The sequence below is a fragment of the Kogia breviceps genome, chromosome 12, assembly GCF_026419965.1.
Source record: "Kogia breviceps isolate mKogBre1 chromosome 12, mKogBre1 haplotype 1, whole genome shotgun sequence".
Lineage (NCBI taxonomy): Eukaryota > Metazoa > Chordata > Mammalia > Artiodactyla > Physeteridae > Kogia > Kogia breviceps.
In genome coordinates, this window is record NC_081321.1 from 42,338,707 (window position 1) to 42,356,120 (window position 17,414).

At 38.4% G+C, this 17,414-nt stretch overlaps 1 protein-coding gene across 4 annotated transcripts in view; it reads right to left on the minus strand.

The window, feature by feature from the left end:
- LOC131766946 (cyclic AMP-dependent transcription factor ATF-7) overlaps positions 1 to 17,414 on the minus strand; it is an 85,315-nt gene that overhangs the window by 53,492 nt on the left and 14,409 nt on the right. For all 4 annotated transcript variants that reach the window (XM_067009400.1, XM_059081778.2, XM_059081779.2 and 1 more), the window contains one exon: positions 14,508 to 14,576. In XM_067009400.1, coding sequence (XP_066865501.1) covers positions 14,508 to 14,555 — 48 coding nt within the window. In that variant the 5' untranslated portion in view covers positions 14,556 to 14,576. The remainder of the gene's footprint in view (positions 1 to 14,507; positions 14,577 to 17,414) is intronic.

Sequence of the window (17,414 nt, forward strand, 5' to 3'; positions counted from 1 at the left end):
CAAGCCTCCATAAGGCCCTGTCTGGCTGCAGCATCAAATGCATATAAGTAAAAGAATGCTGAAATAAAGTCTCCCCTTTTCACTTTTGCAATTATCTAGGTAAAAATTAAAAGGGAAGAAAAGGAAAGGCTGAAGAGGGAATAGCTAAACTGTTGAACCTAACATGGTACCTTAAAGAACATATTTAGACACCCAGACCCCTGAAAATTTTAGAGTAATTACTTTTATTGTTCCCTCCAAATACAGTCTAAGTGGACTACAGTCTGTTCCTTAATCCTAAGAAATGTCTGAAACTGAAATATAATAAAATGACAAATGTCTGAAGTTATAAACATTAACACAGTGAAAAAAAATTAATGCACACAGATTGCCACTGTGTAAAAAAAAATGATGCTAACTGAAGTGATAGATGTCTGTAATACTATCTGCCCACTCTGGCATTATACAGCTATCTCCACCTACACACCACAACAGATCTTTAAAATTACCTCAACAACTCTTTTCACTTGAGTCAAATAACTTATGGTAGTGAAAGATTTTTTTGTTTTTGTTGCTATTGTTGTTTTGGTTAGTAAGCTTGAGAAGAGAGACACAAAAATGAGGTAACTGAGGCTAGCATTAAAATGTAGGGCCTTTTTCTTTTCGTTTTTTTAAATAATCATCCATCCTATTAGGCTGTCACTGTCTACCTGATAACCTCTTAGGAGCCAAGCCTGTAGTTTCTATTTGATAAGTTGCTGCCCTGAATCACCTTTTCTTTGTACTTACAGTTTTTCAGAAACTCCTGGCAGAACACACACACACACACACACACACACACACACACACACACACACACACAACTAACTGGCTTGTCAGAGGCATCCAACAAAATAAACAAATGAGATCTTTGCACATCCAGAGTAATCATTTTGATAGCTTGTGACCTTGACCAATAAGGTATTCTTAGCTCTGAAGTCAAGAATTTGACTTCATGGTCAAAGGTAGGAAAGACAAGACTCTAGTCAGATACTTCCTACAGTTGAACACAGAGTTAGTTCCACATAGTCCACGGTTATATAATGAATCATTATTAGAATCAAGAAGGAAATGTATATTTTAAGCAACTTTCCAGTAAAGGATAAAGACATTCAGACAAACATACAAAGAATCCCTTTACTAAAAATGTCAACTATAAGACTCTCCAGGGACAGTAATGGAGGTTCCTCAAAAAGCTAATAATAGAACTACCATATGACCCAGCAATCCCACTACTGGGCATATACCCTGAGAAAACCATAATTCAAAAAGAGTCATGTACCACAATGTTCACTGTGGCTCTATTTACAATAGCCAAGACATGGAAGCAACCTAAGTGTCCATCAACAGATGAATGGATAAAGAAGATGTGGCACATATATACAGTGGAATATTACTCAGCCATAAAAAGAAACGAAACTGAGTTATTTGTAGTGAGGTGGATGGACCTAGAGACTGTCATACAGAGTGAAGTAAGTCAGAAAGAAAGACAAATACCGTATGCTAACACATAAAAATGGAACCTAAAAAAAAAAAAAAAAAGGTTCTGAAGAACCTAGGGGCAGGACAGGAATAAAGACGCAGACATAGAGAATGGACTTGAGGACACGGGGAGGGGGAAGGGTAAGCTCGGACAAAGTGAGAGAGTGGCATGGAAATATATACACTACCAAATGTAAAATAGATAGCTGGTGGGAAGCAGCCTCATAGCACAGGGAGATCAGCTTGATGTTTTGTGTCCACCTAGAGAGGTGGGATAGGTAGGGTGGGAGGGAGACGGGAGAGGGAGGAGATATGCGGATGTATGTATAACCGATTCACTTTGTTATACAGCAGAAACACACCATTGTAAAGCAATTATACTCCAATAAAGATGTTAAATAAATAAATAAATAAGACTCTCTGGGGGGCTTCCCTGGTGGCGCAGTGGTTAAGAACCTGCCTGCCAATGCAGGGGACACGGGTTCGATCCCTGGTCTGGGAAGATCCCACATACCGTGGAGCAGCTAAGCCCGTCCACCACAACTACTGAGCCTGCACTCTAGAGCCCACGAGCCACAACTACTGAGCCCATGTGCTGCAATTACTGAAGCCCGCATGCCTAGAGCCCGTGCTCTGCAACAAGAGAAGCCACCGCAATGAAAAGCCCGTGCACCACAACAAAGAGTAGCCCCCTCTGGCCGCAACTAGAGAAAGCCCACATGCAGCAACGAAGATCCAACACAGCCAAAACCAAATTAATTGATTAATTTAAAAAAATACTCTCCAATCTCTTTTGATCCTTTATGTGTACTTCTACATGTTTTTATCACAAATTATTTCACATAAATATTTCCATATATCTACTTAGCCATATATTTCCACTTCCAATCATAAATGAAATGTCTATCGCATCAACACACCACAGTTCGTAAGAGAAAAGGAAAGAGCAGATATATGAAAGTGCTATGAAGCCAAAGAAGGAAAGACTGTGAGATCTGAGTGAAGAAGAATTCTATTATTTAACAGTTAAGACCCTCCATGCAGTCATACCTCCAAAAAGTCAGAGAATAATTAACAAGTTATCAATCATTGGGCAGATCATGTATCACACTACACTAGTAACATACTCCGAATCATACCCTAATTCCACCTTAGTCACGTTTCCTCTTGTTACCAATCAGTATGGCAGCCACAATAACAAAAGCCCCACTGCTACATGGCACTACATAAAGCAAGACACCCAGATACGATCCTTTGCATTTGGGAGCTTACAGGCATAAAACTAAGAGGAGGAAGAAGGGAGTATGAGTGAGGAAGAAGGGAATATGAGTCAGGAAGTGACCCAGTCTAGAATTCAAAAAGATAACACCACAGTGTTTCTTTGGGCCTATTAGTGGAGAATGCTGAAGCTATGATTTTTAGGTCACGGTTTTCTAGCTCTGTCTACATTTCTGGTTGGTCAAGAATTAGTTTTCCTTCCCATCTTAAAATCATGCCCCTGCTACTAAACAGTGGTTGTTTACCTCACAAAGAGTTAGATACATCTCAGCAGCATTCCCAGGTACATAAAAAACATTATAGATTAATAAGGCTGAGGCAGTTGCAGAGATGGCTCTTTGTTTTAGTAAGAATTCTTATCTTTCTGTACAGGCAGAGCTCAGCTGTCGATCCAGCTCTCTCTGGTATGGCAGCCAGATGACTACCTACATCAGTAACAAACTATAGCTAGGACTTACTTAAATGACTGCATTTGGACCAGTGCAAAAAACCACTACTTATTCTTTTTTTTTTTCCCTGTGCTAGATGTGCATATTTACATGTGTACGGAGAAGAATAAGGAAGCAATTTATCCTAGTAGACGTGCTGGTCTGAAGTGTGCCTGGGTTTGTATTACAGCTCCATCACAAAGTATTGTATGACCTTGTACAAGTTATTTAACCTCTCTGAGACTTAGTTTTCTCATTTGTAAAAAGGAGATAATATTATACCCTCCCTCGGGATTTCTAGGGCTAAATAAAATAATATCTGTAAACTATTTCTGCACAGTATATAAGAGCTCAGTTAGCTTTAGTTATTATTGCTGTTGCTGCTGTTATTATTATTAGACATTGATAAAGTTAAATAATTTTCTTTGTTTTTGTTCTCTCCCATTTCCCCCATATGATCCCCATATAATTTTCCTATACATTATATAAACACAACATTTCCTCTAAGTTGTAGGTGTATGTATGCACATATAAGATGTTGGCCTGCACTAACTGATGTTAATCCTGAACATTATGCTATAGAGCCTACCCTAGGCTAGTGTTCATTTTTACCAGAGTCAATTCAGTTCAACAAGTAAGGAAATTAAATTAGTGCTGAGGCCAAGACTGGAAGATTCTCATATGTAGCCAAATCTAAAAGGTAAAGAGCCAATATTTCTATGAAAAGAGATCTTACCCAATGCCAGGGAGTTAACATTCTAAGTAGATGGGAAACTTGAATCCTAGAACTAAAGAAATAGTCACTCCCTTTCCCCCATATATATATATATATATATATATATATATATATATATATATATATTTTTTTTTTTTTTTTTTTTTTTTTTTTTTTCGGTACGCAGGCCTCTCACTGTGTGGCCTCTCCCGTTGCAGAGCACGGGCTCCGGACGCGCAGGCTCAGCAGCCATGGCTCACGGGCCCAGCCGCTCTGCGGCACGTGGGATCCTCCCGGACCGGGTTACGAACCCGTGTCCCCTGCATCGGCAGGCGGACTCTCAACCACTGCGCCACCAGGGAAGCCCCCCCATATTTTATCAATCTAAAATTTCCATGGGAATTCCCTAGTGGTCCAGTGGTTAGGACTCCATGCTTTCACTGCCACGGGCACGGGTTCAATCCCTGGTTGGGGAACTAACGTCCCACAAGCCGCGCGGCACGGCCAAAAAATAGTAATAATAAGTAAAATAAAATAAAGTAAAATTTCCAAACCAGGACAAGGAGGAAATGTCTCTTTCTATCCAAAGAGAATTAAGTTGTTTCTAGTGTTTACTGGTGCCCTTCTTAAATTATACTTCTCAGGAATTCCCTGGTGGTCCAGTGGTTAGGACTCAGCACTTTCACTGCAGGGGCCAAGGTTCAATCCCTGGTCAGGGAACTAAGATTCCATAAGCCGTGCAGCGTGGCCAAAAAAAAAAAAAAAAAAAAAAAAAGATTTATACTTCTCAACTAGCGTCTAGCAGAAGGAAGTTGAGATACCCCAAACGAACATAACAAGTAAATCTGTTTATCTTTGACATCCTCATAAGTCGTCATGTCTCTTTTGCTTAGGGGCCATTCAACCTAAGCCAGTTCTCATCTACTAACCCCTAAACCCAAATAAAAACTTTATGTAGCCAATATTACATCTGTGGTTAAACTAATTTATACTAAAGTGTGAATGATAGCTCCCATACTTTTCTAATAACATTAACTTACATGAATCTTTAATTAATGTAGAAGTACATTATTTAAATGTACTTCTACATTTAAACAGAAGTAAATAAATCAGTTTATTTACACTGATTTTTTCAATCACATATAAGGCTGTCAATGGGAGAGAAGGAGAGGAGACTTTCTTGTACTCGACTTCAACAAAGAAAAAGGGATCACAGGCTTTACTTCCTCTCACCTTGACCAGCCCTAATACCTTGACTCCCCAGAAACAGTCCATTCAGTGTTCATCCTGTCCTTGTTCCCAATACCTAGAACCAGTAAAACTGTCTCCAGGCAAGCCAAATCCTTTAACATCAGAGAGACTCCAGTAGAGAAAAAAGGCTGGCCACATAAATCTCCCTAGATTTGATTCTTGTACCTTTAGAGAGACCTCAGAGCTGTGACCTCACATCTTAATTTTCTCTCCCCCATTCTCCAACTATTCCCCATCACATGGTTATCTGCTCATGACTTTAAAAAAATTAAAGAAATGCATGATTCTAACTATATGACATTCCGGAAAAGGCAAAACTATGAAGACAGTAAAAAGATCTGTGGTTACCAGGGGCTGAGGTGGGGTGGGGGATGGATAGGTGGAGCAACTGGGGATTTTTAGGGCAGTGAAACTGTTCTGTATGACATGGTAATGGAGGATACATGTTATACATTTGTCAAAACGCACAGAACGTACAACACAAAGAGTGAACCCTTATGTAAACTATGGACTTTAGTTAATACTAATGTATCAATATTAGCTCATCAGTTGTAACAAATCTACCACACTAATACAAGATGTGGCAGGTTGGAGGTACAACAAGTTGGGGGTAAGATGGGAACTCTTGGACTTTCAATTTGTTAATATAAAACTGCTCTAAAAAAATAAAGTCTATTAATCTTTTTTAATTAGAGGAAACACTGGTTAATAATCCCCACCAGGAACAATGGCTAATAAGCCAAGAAAAGCAGTACAAGAGGAAAGCAAAAAGTAAAAAATTAAGACTATAAGACTTGATCTCAAACTGGAGAGAATGATAACTAAAGACAAGGAAAGAGACTTGAGGAAATGAAAGAAAGACAACTCTCGCAGCATTTTTATAGTGACTAGTGTGCAAAACACTAAAGTAAATGTTATCTCCCTCAGAGAAAAAGAGAAGCCAAGCTCATATGGGGCACTGAGATACTCAGCAGAAAAATCACCACCATTAAGCCTCTGGCATACTTACGAGTGTCACCCTGATGCCTCTCCCTGTGGCTAAGAAATCAGAGCTTGTCATTGTAACCAAGTCTGCAACCTGTGCTGGTGCCAATCTGTATAGTAGATTGAGGTATTTTTCAGAAAAATCAAGGGGTAATTGCCCAGTATCGAAAGAAGATCTGACCCTTGAGAGGAGAAAAGAGGCGTTCCTTTTGCCATTGGATGATCCTCTCTGGAATAACATAAATGGCTCTTAGAGAGATTATATATCTGATAAGCAGAGCTGCAACTCTGACAGCCAATCTGCTGAATGCCGAACAGAGCACTCAGCTTTCTACAATGACTCAAAGGACAAGGTAAAGCTGCAGATTTATTCTGCTGACTTTCCTTGCAGAGCTAGTCAAGTTTTTCAAAGGCAAAAAGGAAGAACTCTTTCCTTCCAACCCAGGGAATTGCAAATTCCACCTGGGATCTAAAGACAGAACTATGTTTGCTCCAAATCTGACATCATCGATGTGAACAAGGAGGTTTAAAAGCTGGAATGATGGCTGGCAATTTTAGTCTTTAGAGCAGAAGCTGGTTCAGCTCTTCAATCTGCCAGCAGAATCAGCAGCCACACGGGGCACATGGTGTGCCAGACTGGGAATGGGCTAATTTCACAAAATTCATTCTCATTCTCTCTGTACTTTCATATGACAATTGCAAATAGTCCAGATTCTTACCAAAGCACAATCTTAGGTAGCGATATTTCACTGCACAAAGAAATTTAAAAGTAAAAACACAAAGGTACCATTATAAAGAGATAAATCCCAAAGCTTCCACCTTTACTCCATGATGCTTTCTTTCCTCCTTGAAATCCTTTCCTTAACCTGTTAATTTTATGAGAAGACTTAAAAAGCAAAATTTGTCTACAATAAACTATAAATAGCAGCATTTCTGCCTCACAATTTGTATGTCACTTCTTCAAGGTGAGATTTTGAACGAGAAAAGCTTCCTATACATCCTAACTCGAATGTAACAGCCACATGCTATGATTTATAGGACAGTCCATCTGTGTTTAAATAGATTCAACTGTCAACAGACAACAGAAAAACTAGGCTTGAGAGTTAAAAGATACCCAATTTGTTTAAAACCTTTTTTTATGTTATCTTATGATAAACAAAGACTGAAAAACACTAACATTTAGACGGAGTCAGTTTTATTTTTATTTTTAAAAACATGCATTACTGTACTGAGCAAGTACCCTGGAATAGGTACCGGAGGAAGGGGATTAATAATAACAAAATATAGCACAGAAAATTATAAGCAGGCTAAACCAGAATATTATTTTTCCCCCAAAACAAAATACCCCTTTTTAGAAAAATGAAGGACAAAAAAGTTTTGCTCTGTAAATAATACTATCAAACAATTATATGTCTTAAATTTTTAGACATAACCCAAAGTCTAAAATATAGCTAACTGAAATTTACCTAAGTGTTTACTAACACTTGCAACTGTAACCCTTTTAAAGGGGTACCATCTAGTTATAAAGACAATTAAGACTGAAACCTGTCTCTGACCAAACTCCAGCTGAAGGTGCTTTTCTTGTATTATAAAGTCCAATTTAAAAGGGGCATTTTGTTTTATTTAAATCACTAGCATATGGTTAAAAAACTTAACTTTGCCCCATTACATCCTTTGAGCAGAACATTTAAGTTCTCTTTCTTCTCCTATGAAAGAGCATCCAGAGAGCGTATCTTGCACCTTGTTCATAATGCACAATTTATCGGCGTTTCGGTTCCTTTCTAAATGGCCGGGAGGGAAGAAGAGCTCCATAGCCACTGTGTGTGGTTAGTAATGGCGCTTTTACTTGTCACTGTACAAAGCCTGTTAAATATTTACAACACAGCAATATCTAGTCCTAAACACCCAGTTGTGAGTTTGAATTTTTTTAGAAATAAATCTATGACAAGTTTTCCCCAGCAAAACGCCAGAAGACTCTCCTAACAGCTTCAAGAGACCCAGCGGGTCCAGAGGAGCAGTTATAGGCCATCTGGTGATTACTTATTATTATTTATACAGCAGTGTAGATGTACACACAGATGTGTTATGAATCCACATACAGAGTAGGCCTTAACAAGGGCTTCAGACAAAACGCGACTGCTGAGCAAGTCAATCTGCATTAAAGAAACATGCTAACCAGACAGAGGGAGCACACTGGCCGTGCTTCAATTTGCCGCAGTAGCTGGAAGAGTTTTTGATAAAAGAACGAAGAATCCTATATAATGATGACAATATCTTGTAAGTTAACAACCTAGTTATATGTACATGGTTTTGCAAGGGTGGCAAAAGAGGGATTAATGAAGGACAGGCTCTCATATCCAGAAGGCGGTTTATAAACTCAGCAGTTTGTAAAAGAAGGGACTAGGAAAGAGGCCTTTCTCCTGATTTAGGATGAACTGAGATACAAAGACAGAGGATTTTTTTTTCTACCAGGAATGTTCTGAGAACAGTTTCTGGGCTCCCATTCCAAATATTAAGTCATATCCAAGGAAAACAAGAGTGAGTAACTGAAAATTTTCACCTTAATTTCTTGGGTATAGCTCCAATTAGGTTCATACGGCCTTTTTTTTTTTTTAGGCAGACTGGAGCTGGGATGCTTTTAATCTACTATGCTCTTAGTAACATAATAATAAATATAACACAAAAAACTAAAATAACCAACTGCTTGTTTCTAAGAGTAAATGTCAAGAGTGCCAGATCTGACATTAAAAAAACTTGGGTTTAATTCCTTGCTCTTAACATGTCTACATTTTTCATCCCAGTCCCAGTTTTTTTCTTTACTATGCATAACAGTGGTCTACTGCTATTACAAGATTACATAAAACTGCAGCATACTTAAAATGGACTGAAAGTTATTTCAAAATCAACACATATTATTACAAAAAACAAGGTTAGCATTTGGCCTAATTGTGTATAAGGCAGTGTATTTTCAGCTGCCTGACAGCATGCAGGCACTCTTACCAGATGGGAACTGGATTAATTATTGAATGAAATATGAATTATTAAATAAAAATTTGAATTTTTTTAAAACTCTTGGCAGGGGGTGAGAAAGAAAGGCTTATTTGTTTGCCTGAAATTGTTTTCACCTGTCGAAGCATGTAAAGATAGCACATATCACAGCACATATCACCACAAGTGGTGTTTATGTACCAGAGCCATTTTTTCCTATGTTATTCTCCAATTCAAGATGCTCCCCTAACATAAAGAATTAGTAATCAGCACCAGCCATTCTTCCTTGCTTTTCTTTTGTGCCAATGCCAGTTAATAGGAAAACTTGCCAAACGGACAGAACTAACAATCCAGAGTCCCACAGTACCAGTAGAGCCTATTTCATGGGGAGGGCTGGGATAACAGGAATAATCTCTATAGATTTGTGTTACATAGGCAATAAAATATACACCTTTGCAGCATGCCAGCATTTAACCAATCATAGAAGCTATTTGTTGCCTCATATATTACAAAGCAATAGAGATTTAAGGGATAATGTTCATGGAGGCAGAGGATACGAAGCAATAAACAGCACTGGAGGTTGGTTAAATGCCAAGTGAAGCCAGGACTACAGCACCATAAACATTATTCCTATTATACGACAAGATAAGGATGTAAAGAAGCTGCCCTCCATCCCACCACAACTAGGGCTCTACTGCTACCCTGGCCTTCGGAAGGGCAAGCAGGCTCCAGAGGTCTATGAACTAGTTATACGTGTCATGTCTCAGAAAGATATGAACAGAACCTCAACCTGTACCTAAATGTTCTCTGGGAGAAGAAAAGATCTGGTAGTAGATATCCTCTGCGGGGGTAGGGTGGGGATAGAATAACAGCACCTCAGCATCACAATGGGTAGAGAAACAATCAAAGGATTTTCCCTTAAAAGGACAGAGTCCACACAGTGGTTATGACAGAAACCTTTCTCAAAAATGGCTAATAATGGGATGATACTATCCATGAATAGAATCTTCTCAGAGGAAATGTGCTCCTGTTCTTAAGGAAATAGACATTCTAAGTAATAAGCTTATACAACCAGCTTCTGCTCAAGGACTTGATGGTGGTAACCAGAAGGACTACTTAAATCTGCATAATTCATACTGCAAACCAGCATCAAGTGCCTGAAAGGGAGGTACAGGAATATGCAAATTGTTGACTCCTGGTAATAAAAATTGGACAAGGAATTCCCTAGCAGTCCAGTGGTTAGGACTTCGAGCTTCCACTGCAGGGGGCATGGGTTCGATCCCTGGTTGGGGAACTAAGATCCCACAAGCAGTGCGGTGTGGCCAAAAAAAAAAAAAAAAAAGGTACAAATTTCCAATAAAACATTTTAAGGGAATTCCCTGGTGGTCCAATTGTTAGGACTCCATGCTGTCACTGCTGAGGCCCCGGGTTCAATCCCTGGTCACAGAACTAAAATCCCACAAGCCTAGAGGTATGACAAAATGAAACAAAACAAAAACAAAGGACAAAAAGCATCCAAAAGGTACGTTATTGAACTGTATCCACATGAAGTAACATCTCAAATTCAAGATTACTGACACACAGTAATTTTTCCTGCTTCCACATGCAACAGAACTTTATAATCTACCTCCAAGTAAAAGTGCCCCCCAAAGCATTAAACACTTACAAGACTTCCTAGGTTCAGCACCAAACTGTATTTCTAATATTTTAATAACACAGAGGCAAAGCTATTTTATAGTTACAATGTTTTTAAAATAGATGCTATCTTATAAACATTTCTAAAACCCATACAACTCAAATCCAACCAGCCCTTAACCGCAGGGTATCTGGGGCTCTGATGCCTTAACAACACTAACCCATTCTCCAGAGGCAGCTCTATTAACTATTCCTGCTACCACATTCTGTAAAGAAATATTAGCAGGAATATTACTTTCCCTGAGTTGCTCTTCATGAGGGTGATGAGGCCTCAAGAGAAACAGAGACTCAACAGGAGAATAGGAATAAGTGAGCTCAAAAAACTCTATCACCTGTCTTTTCAGATAAGAATGCAAAGAACACAAACTTCAGCAGCCATCTTTTTAAAAAAAGTACATGTAGCATATTTAGAACTCAGCTGTGTCACATCAGACTTACTGTTGGGAAGTGGATCATGAACAGAATCCAAAAATAACAGCCATTAAAGACCTAGCAACCAAAACATGTTTACGTATCCATTGAAAGCCCGGTGGTTTTGATTATATGGTGGAGAGCATAATCCACTAGTCTATTTTAGGTGAATTTTCCTTTCACCTCCCCTTAATATTAAGGCATAAGATAATTTCTGAATTTAAGGGTACACAGGGTAAAATCTGGGCAGAGAACAGATATTTAAATAATACAAGATTCTTACAGCTTTTTTTTTTTTTTTTTTTTTTGTGGTACGCAGGCCTCTCACTGTTGTGGCCTCTCCCGTTGCGGAGCACAGGCTCCAGACGTGCTGGCTCAGCGGCCATGGCTCACGAGCCCAGTCGCTGTGGGATCTTCCCGGACCTGGGCTCGAACTTGTGTCCCCTGCATCGGCAAGCAGACTCTCAACCACTGTGCCACCAGGGAAGCCCTACAGCTTTTGTTGGTTGGTTTTTTTATGGATCAGTCTCTTGAATTATAATTTGCTTTCATTCCTTCTTCCTCTAACTGGTAGAAGCCACTGATTTTTGAGACTTCTATGGCTGCTGAGTTCTAAACACGCCTTGCAAAAATGATCATGGTCCTTATTACCCCTCCTGGGACTTACATAGCCTTTTTATTATTCTACCATTTCTGAAGTAATCAATGAATCAGTGACAACTGATTATAAATAGGCTTGAAGGCCTCAAGGTGGCTCCAGAATGAAACCATTTTCAAGGTAATAAGGAAGTTGGGACGACAGGCCAAGGGTAGTTCACTTTACCAAATTTATCTTCTCTGTCAGATTTTCACTATTTCATATAACATAAAGCAATCATAGTAAATCTTGTAGAGATCCCACTCTAGAGGTATTTGTTACTAGATATTGGGAGAAACCTGAAAGGAGACTAAATATAACGAAAGAACTATAATCTCGGGACTTCCTTGATGGCACAGTGGATAAGACTCCGCATTCCCAATGCAGGGGGCCTGGGTTTGATCCCTGGTCAGGGAACTAGATCCCACATGCATGCCACAACTAAGAGTTCGCATGCCACAAGTAAGGAGCCCACCTGCAGCAACTAAGACCCAGTGCAACCAAATAAATAAACAAGTAAATAAATATTAAAAGAACTACAATCTCACCTGACCATAAAGTTTTCACAGGGAAAGCAGGTAAAAGGATGAATCATGCTACCTCAAAGCTTTAAGTTGTTGCTTTTTATCCTTTTTTATATGAAACAGGTAACTTGAATCCAAAAGAAGGTAGCAATCTCCCTCAGTTCCACACTCGCTGAGGAAAAAAAAGCCTCAGGATCTATGCCAGAGGTTATAATGAATCCTAATGACCAAAATACCAACAAATACCAGAAATGGGAGGGAAAAGCAGGGGAAGGAAAAGGCTTATGGTAAACAGAACCCGACAATACAAGAAGGACCCAAAGTAAAAATCCCTGTTTTCCTACCTCTAGTCCAAAATAATGCAAAACAAAAACAAAGAAACAAACACAAAGCCCTTCTGGGATCTCACAAATCTCAGTGAAAACTACTTTTTTCTGATGAGACAGCCTGAAGAAACCCTACTGATATATTTTCTTTCTCAGAAAGCTTAAGAGATGCTTTTCCTATGTATTCCTTTATTTTTACCATCCATTTTTATTTATTTAAATCCTTGTCTGGGTAGTCTTAAGCATACAATACATAAGAGGGGCACTGAGCAGCTTAAACAATAAGTGAAGAAAAATAAATCTTTTCACCAAAAGTGCAGATTTTTTAAAGTAAGTGATATAAGTAAAAAGGGTACCGGATAACTATTATGGGAGTCACAGTAAGTACTATAATCAACAAATTCACACACAAAAATTTGGAGGAATCAGATTCAGGTATGTACTCCCATAAAGCTGTCTGAAAAGTAAAACAAATTTACTCTATTTTCCCAAGTGGCTTCTATTGTAAAAAATATATATATCCACACATACACACATCCACATACATCCATATACATATAAACCACATGAGGAAAACATGCAGTCAACAAACAATGCAGTTGAAAACTTTGACAAGGAAGGAAATAAACCCTACAATACTAAATATTTCAGAATACATTGGCTTTTTTAGTCTTTTATGAAATTTTCAGCATTTACTGGAATTTGGAGTCATCCTTCTGCCCATTCCTTGTCACCAACCCCATTTGATTCTCAAATTCCAATTCTTAGGAATCTCTGGAACTTAACTCTCTTCTTTTTATACTTCTCTAAGTATTTACAATGTTTAATAGAACTAGTCTGCAACCTCACATACTACCAGTAAGTGTCACTGGACAGTCACATGACATATTCCTAAATGAAAAGAAATTCAACCCTTCAGGCTCCATAAAATCAACTCTTGAAGGCAAATAAAACTCTCTTGAATAAAACTTTCTTTGTATTCCTTTCTTCATCCTTTGTGGAACATGGTAGAATGGGAGGATCTAGGAATAAGTGTTAAGAAGGTACACAATGAAAAAAAAATAAAAGGAAAAAAGGTAGTTTCAACAAAATTATTTAAAAAGTACATGATGAAAAATATTTGACACAATGTATACGCATACAAACAATAACATGGCAGCTAACACACAGAACAAGGCATTTAATGGTGTCAGACAGGGAAAATGGCTGAGAAAACTTGTAGCTGATACATTGCTGTGAGATCTCGGATTCTATGTTGGATTTGTCCTTCCTAGACAGGTATTTGACTTAGCTGCTAACAATGATTTTCTTGATCAACAGTCAAAAGAAACTTTTTTTTTCTTATTTAAAAAATCCAAAATAGACTGGCAAATTGAGGTTCACAATGAATGGGTGCATTTTCAGCTTCCTATCCAAATATGTTGAGCAGACTTTTATATCCATGAAGGTTGAAGAAAAGATATTTCTAAACTTGCTTTGTATTTAAATAAATAGCTTTAGAAAGGAGGCAAGACCAACATGTATTCCTCAACACTGTGTGTTGTGAAACAAACACCAGTAGAATAACAATATGAAAGAGAGCAAGACAGATTTCATTACGGTAGAGTGCCTACATTTCCTCATAACTTGGATTTACACACTACAAATCCTCTGATCTGATTACCTCCAGTGATCACGTAAAACACTGGCTTTAAACTCTTTGCCTTAGTGATAAAACAGCCACTTTGATTCACAACGAGACATTCACAATAAAGTATATTGTAAACGTACCTGTCCACAGCCCGGGGCATTGCACACAAACGGTCTGTCGTCTCCCATATTTCATATAGCAGAGCGGAGCTGAGGAGGGGGAGGTAGGGGGAAAAGTTATGTTAAATACGTTGGAGTTTAAAAAAAAAAAAAGTGCTTCAAAAATATCAAGCCTAGAAACAGGTGTTCCAAGAATGCCGTCTATCAAAGCTGTAAACACAGGCTACTTTGGGGAGACCCATTAGACAGGTGGCATATGATCTACTGTGTCTCAGTTGAAACTTTTAATTAGAAAAATTTAAACCTAAAGAGTCAAGGAATTTCAAGGCTTTTACTAGATTTTTCCCTCTTTCTGCTACAGTATATAACACACTTCTCCAGTCTGCTGAATTACAACCAGTGCAGTTCCCTATGTCAATAAATCCACTGAACGCTCAATGCGGAAGCCATATTTCTGAACTAGAGAAGACCAAAATTTGTCATTTAATTAATTAAGGGATTATAGGAGGGGTGCTCCATTTTACAGGGCCATAATCTGGCTCCCTGGTGTATAAACAATGAGACTGTTGGCAAGGGCCGTTTATCCCAGATTATTGCCAAAGAAAACAAAGCACCCATCCTATTGGGCTACATGGGAAATGATTTTCATTAATAAAAAAATAAAAATAAAACCCTTCTCTCCCCACAGGGAGCCTCCTTCTCCCCCCACCAATCGTCGGTGGCAAATGGAGAAATATCGGTGCCCTTCCCCCCTGATTCTATTTATGGCTAGGTTTTTTAAAGCAGCAATAAAACAAATGTCGACTCTTTGGGGGTTTACTGGGTGAATATGTTCCGGCTGTTTGTGCTGCTCTCGGCCAGAGTTCTTGGGCTGCTCTGCTGCAGCCAACAGATGTGTGCTGCTGCAGGGGATAAAAGAAATGGCACTAAAAGGCATCACCATCCATCCTCTCCGTTTCTCTGAAGAATTTAACAGGGTTTATACTGTTGTTTTTTTTAAATTATTGAAGCTAAACTTTTGAAATGTTGATCAAAATTCTTTGTCAAAGAACAATAACTCCAAATGAATGTGTTGGGGAAATTTCTCATATCCCAACTAGGAATAAAAATAGAGGTGGAGATGGATAAGGATTAGAAATGCAAATCATGGTAAAAATATTCCTAAAAGATATAGAGTATTTTGAAAGAGTGAAAGAGAAAAAAAGGGGAGGGTCACAAAAATAGTCTTTATTAAAAAAACTCCTAAAGGACATTTTTAAACATCCTTCTACAAGAGAGAAAACTGTATGAAAGAATACAAACAAGGGAAGATCAAAGAGGAAGAACTACAATTTGAATATGCGTAGAAATGACTTCAGAACTATAACCAAGTTTCGAATTTTCATCTTGGAGATAAACCAAAATGTCAGGTTAACCTCAGTCAGATCTACATCAAAATAAATATTAAAGTGCTAGACCAAATCTGGCAATCAGAAAACCATGACTAAAACTCAGAGGGCAGTGGTAACATCTCTCCTACTCTCTTAAGACTCACTCTAGAGTTGGAAACCTGTATTTCTGGTAGTCTGATCAGTAATTCCACAACTAATAGCTGTTTAAAATTGTGGGGTGCCCCATAAAATACAAAGGGCTTCTTAGCAATCCTTCATTGTGATAGGAACACGGTCTGACTATGAAGGAAACTGATGCTGCAGCACTGCTGTAATGGAAGAGAGCCTGTATGTACATAGGTGTACACAGATTTATATCACATTTAGCCAGGATAAATTGCTTCAATAAATTCTGTTCCTGGGAGAGGCCAGCTCAAGCTGATGATTGGTACTGGGAAAATGAGAGCTTTATTCTTCACACAGCCCCAGGACAAGGGGGTCTTCTGGTTTGTTTGTTCATTTGTTTTAAATACACTTCCTAGAACTACAACATAGTGCAAAAAATAAATACAAATATACAACAGTAAATAAATGCAAAGACCAATGCCATTATGGCTGAAAACTCAGAACATTTCTGGAAAGCAACTGATCTCTGGAAAAATTCCTAACAACTGCTGCGCTGGAGATAATTTTACTTCCTAGTCCCAGGACCTGCTTTCCTAATAAAATCACTAAATGAGAATTTTATTTCAACAAGATCCTCTAACCTATTTTCAATCAGGAAGTAAACTACAAGGGATAGAGCAGATGTAACATAAGCAGGCAGGATTCCTTATTTTTACCTTAGTTACGTTTTTTGAGGCTAAGTTTTCTCAGTTTTCTACCGATTTAGAGGAGGAAAAGGGCTTTGGCTGAGAAGTGGGGCAGCACTGGTATAGGAAGTGATTAAATAAATTCTGGAATGGTTTTCCTCAAGCCACAGAATTCAAAATTTAACTTGGTTTTGCACAATCACATCACAATTTATGACTTCCAAATTTTATTTCATTGCATCCTTACTAGGAAATAGAGATGAAAATTCAAGACTTTCTAAAAGCAGAAAAAAAGGCAAAAATAAGTTTTGGGGGAAGAGAATTAAAATGTAACAGAAGCAAGCATTTTCATGGCTCTTAAATATTCAAATATGACGGTCACCAACTAGGATTTCCTGCTTCCTTCCGATTTTGCTGGCTTTTGTTTTGCCATTTTCACTAAAGAGAGATCACAATGGGAGGAAGAAGGCCCTCTTTCTTAAATACCTACAATTCTTCTTTTTTTTTTTTTTTTTTGGCCCCAACCGCGTGGCACGTGGGATCTTAGTTCCCAACCGGGACTGAACCCACGCCCCCTGAGTTGGAAGCATGGAGTCTTAACCACTGGACCGCCAGGGAAGTCCCCCTACAATTATTCTTCAATCATTCCCCCAATCTCTTGCTCCTTTTCATTTCCATCATTCTTGCTTTTAACTTTAAAGTGATGTCTTTTTAAAAAATGAAATATTTAACAATAATGATTTGTC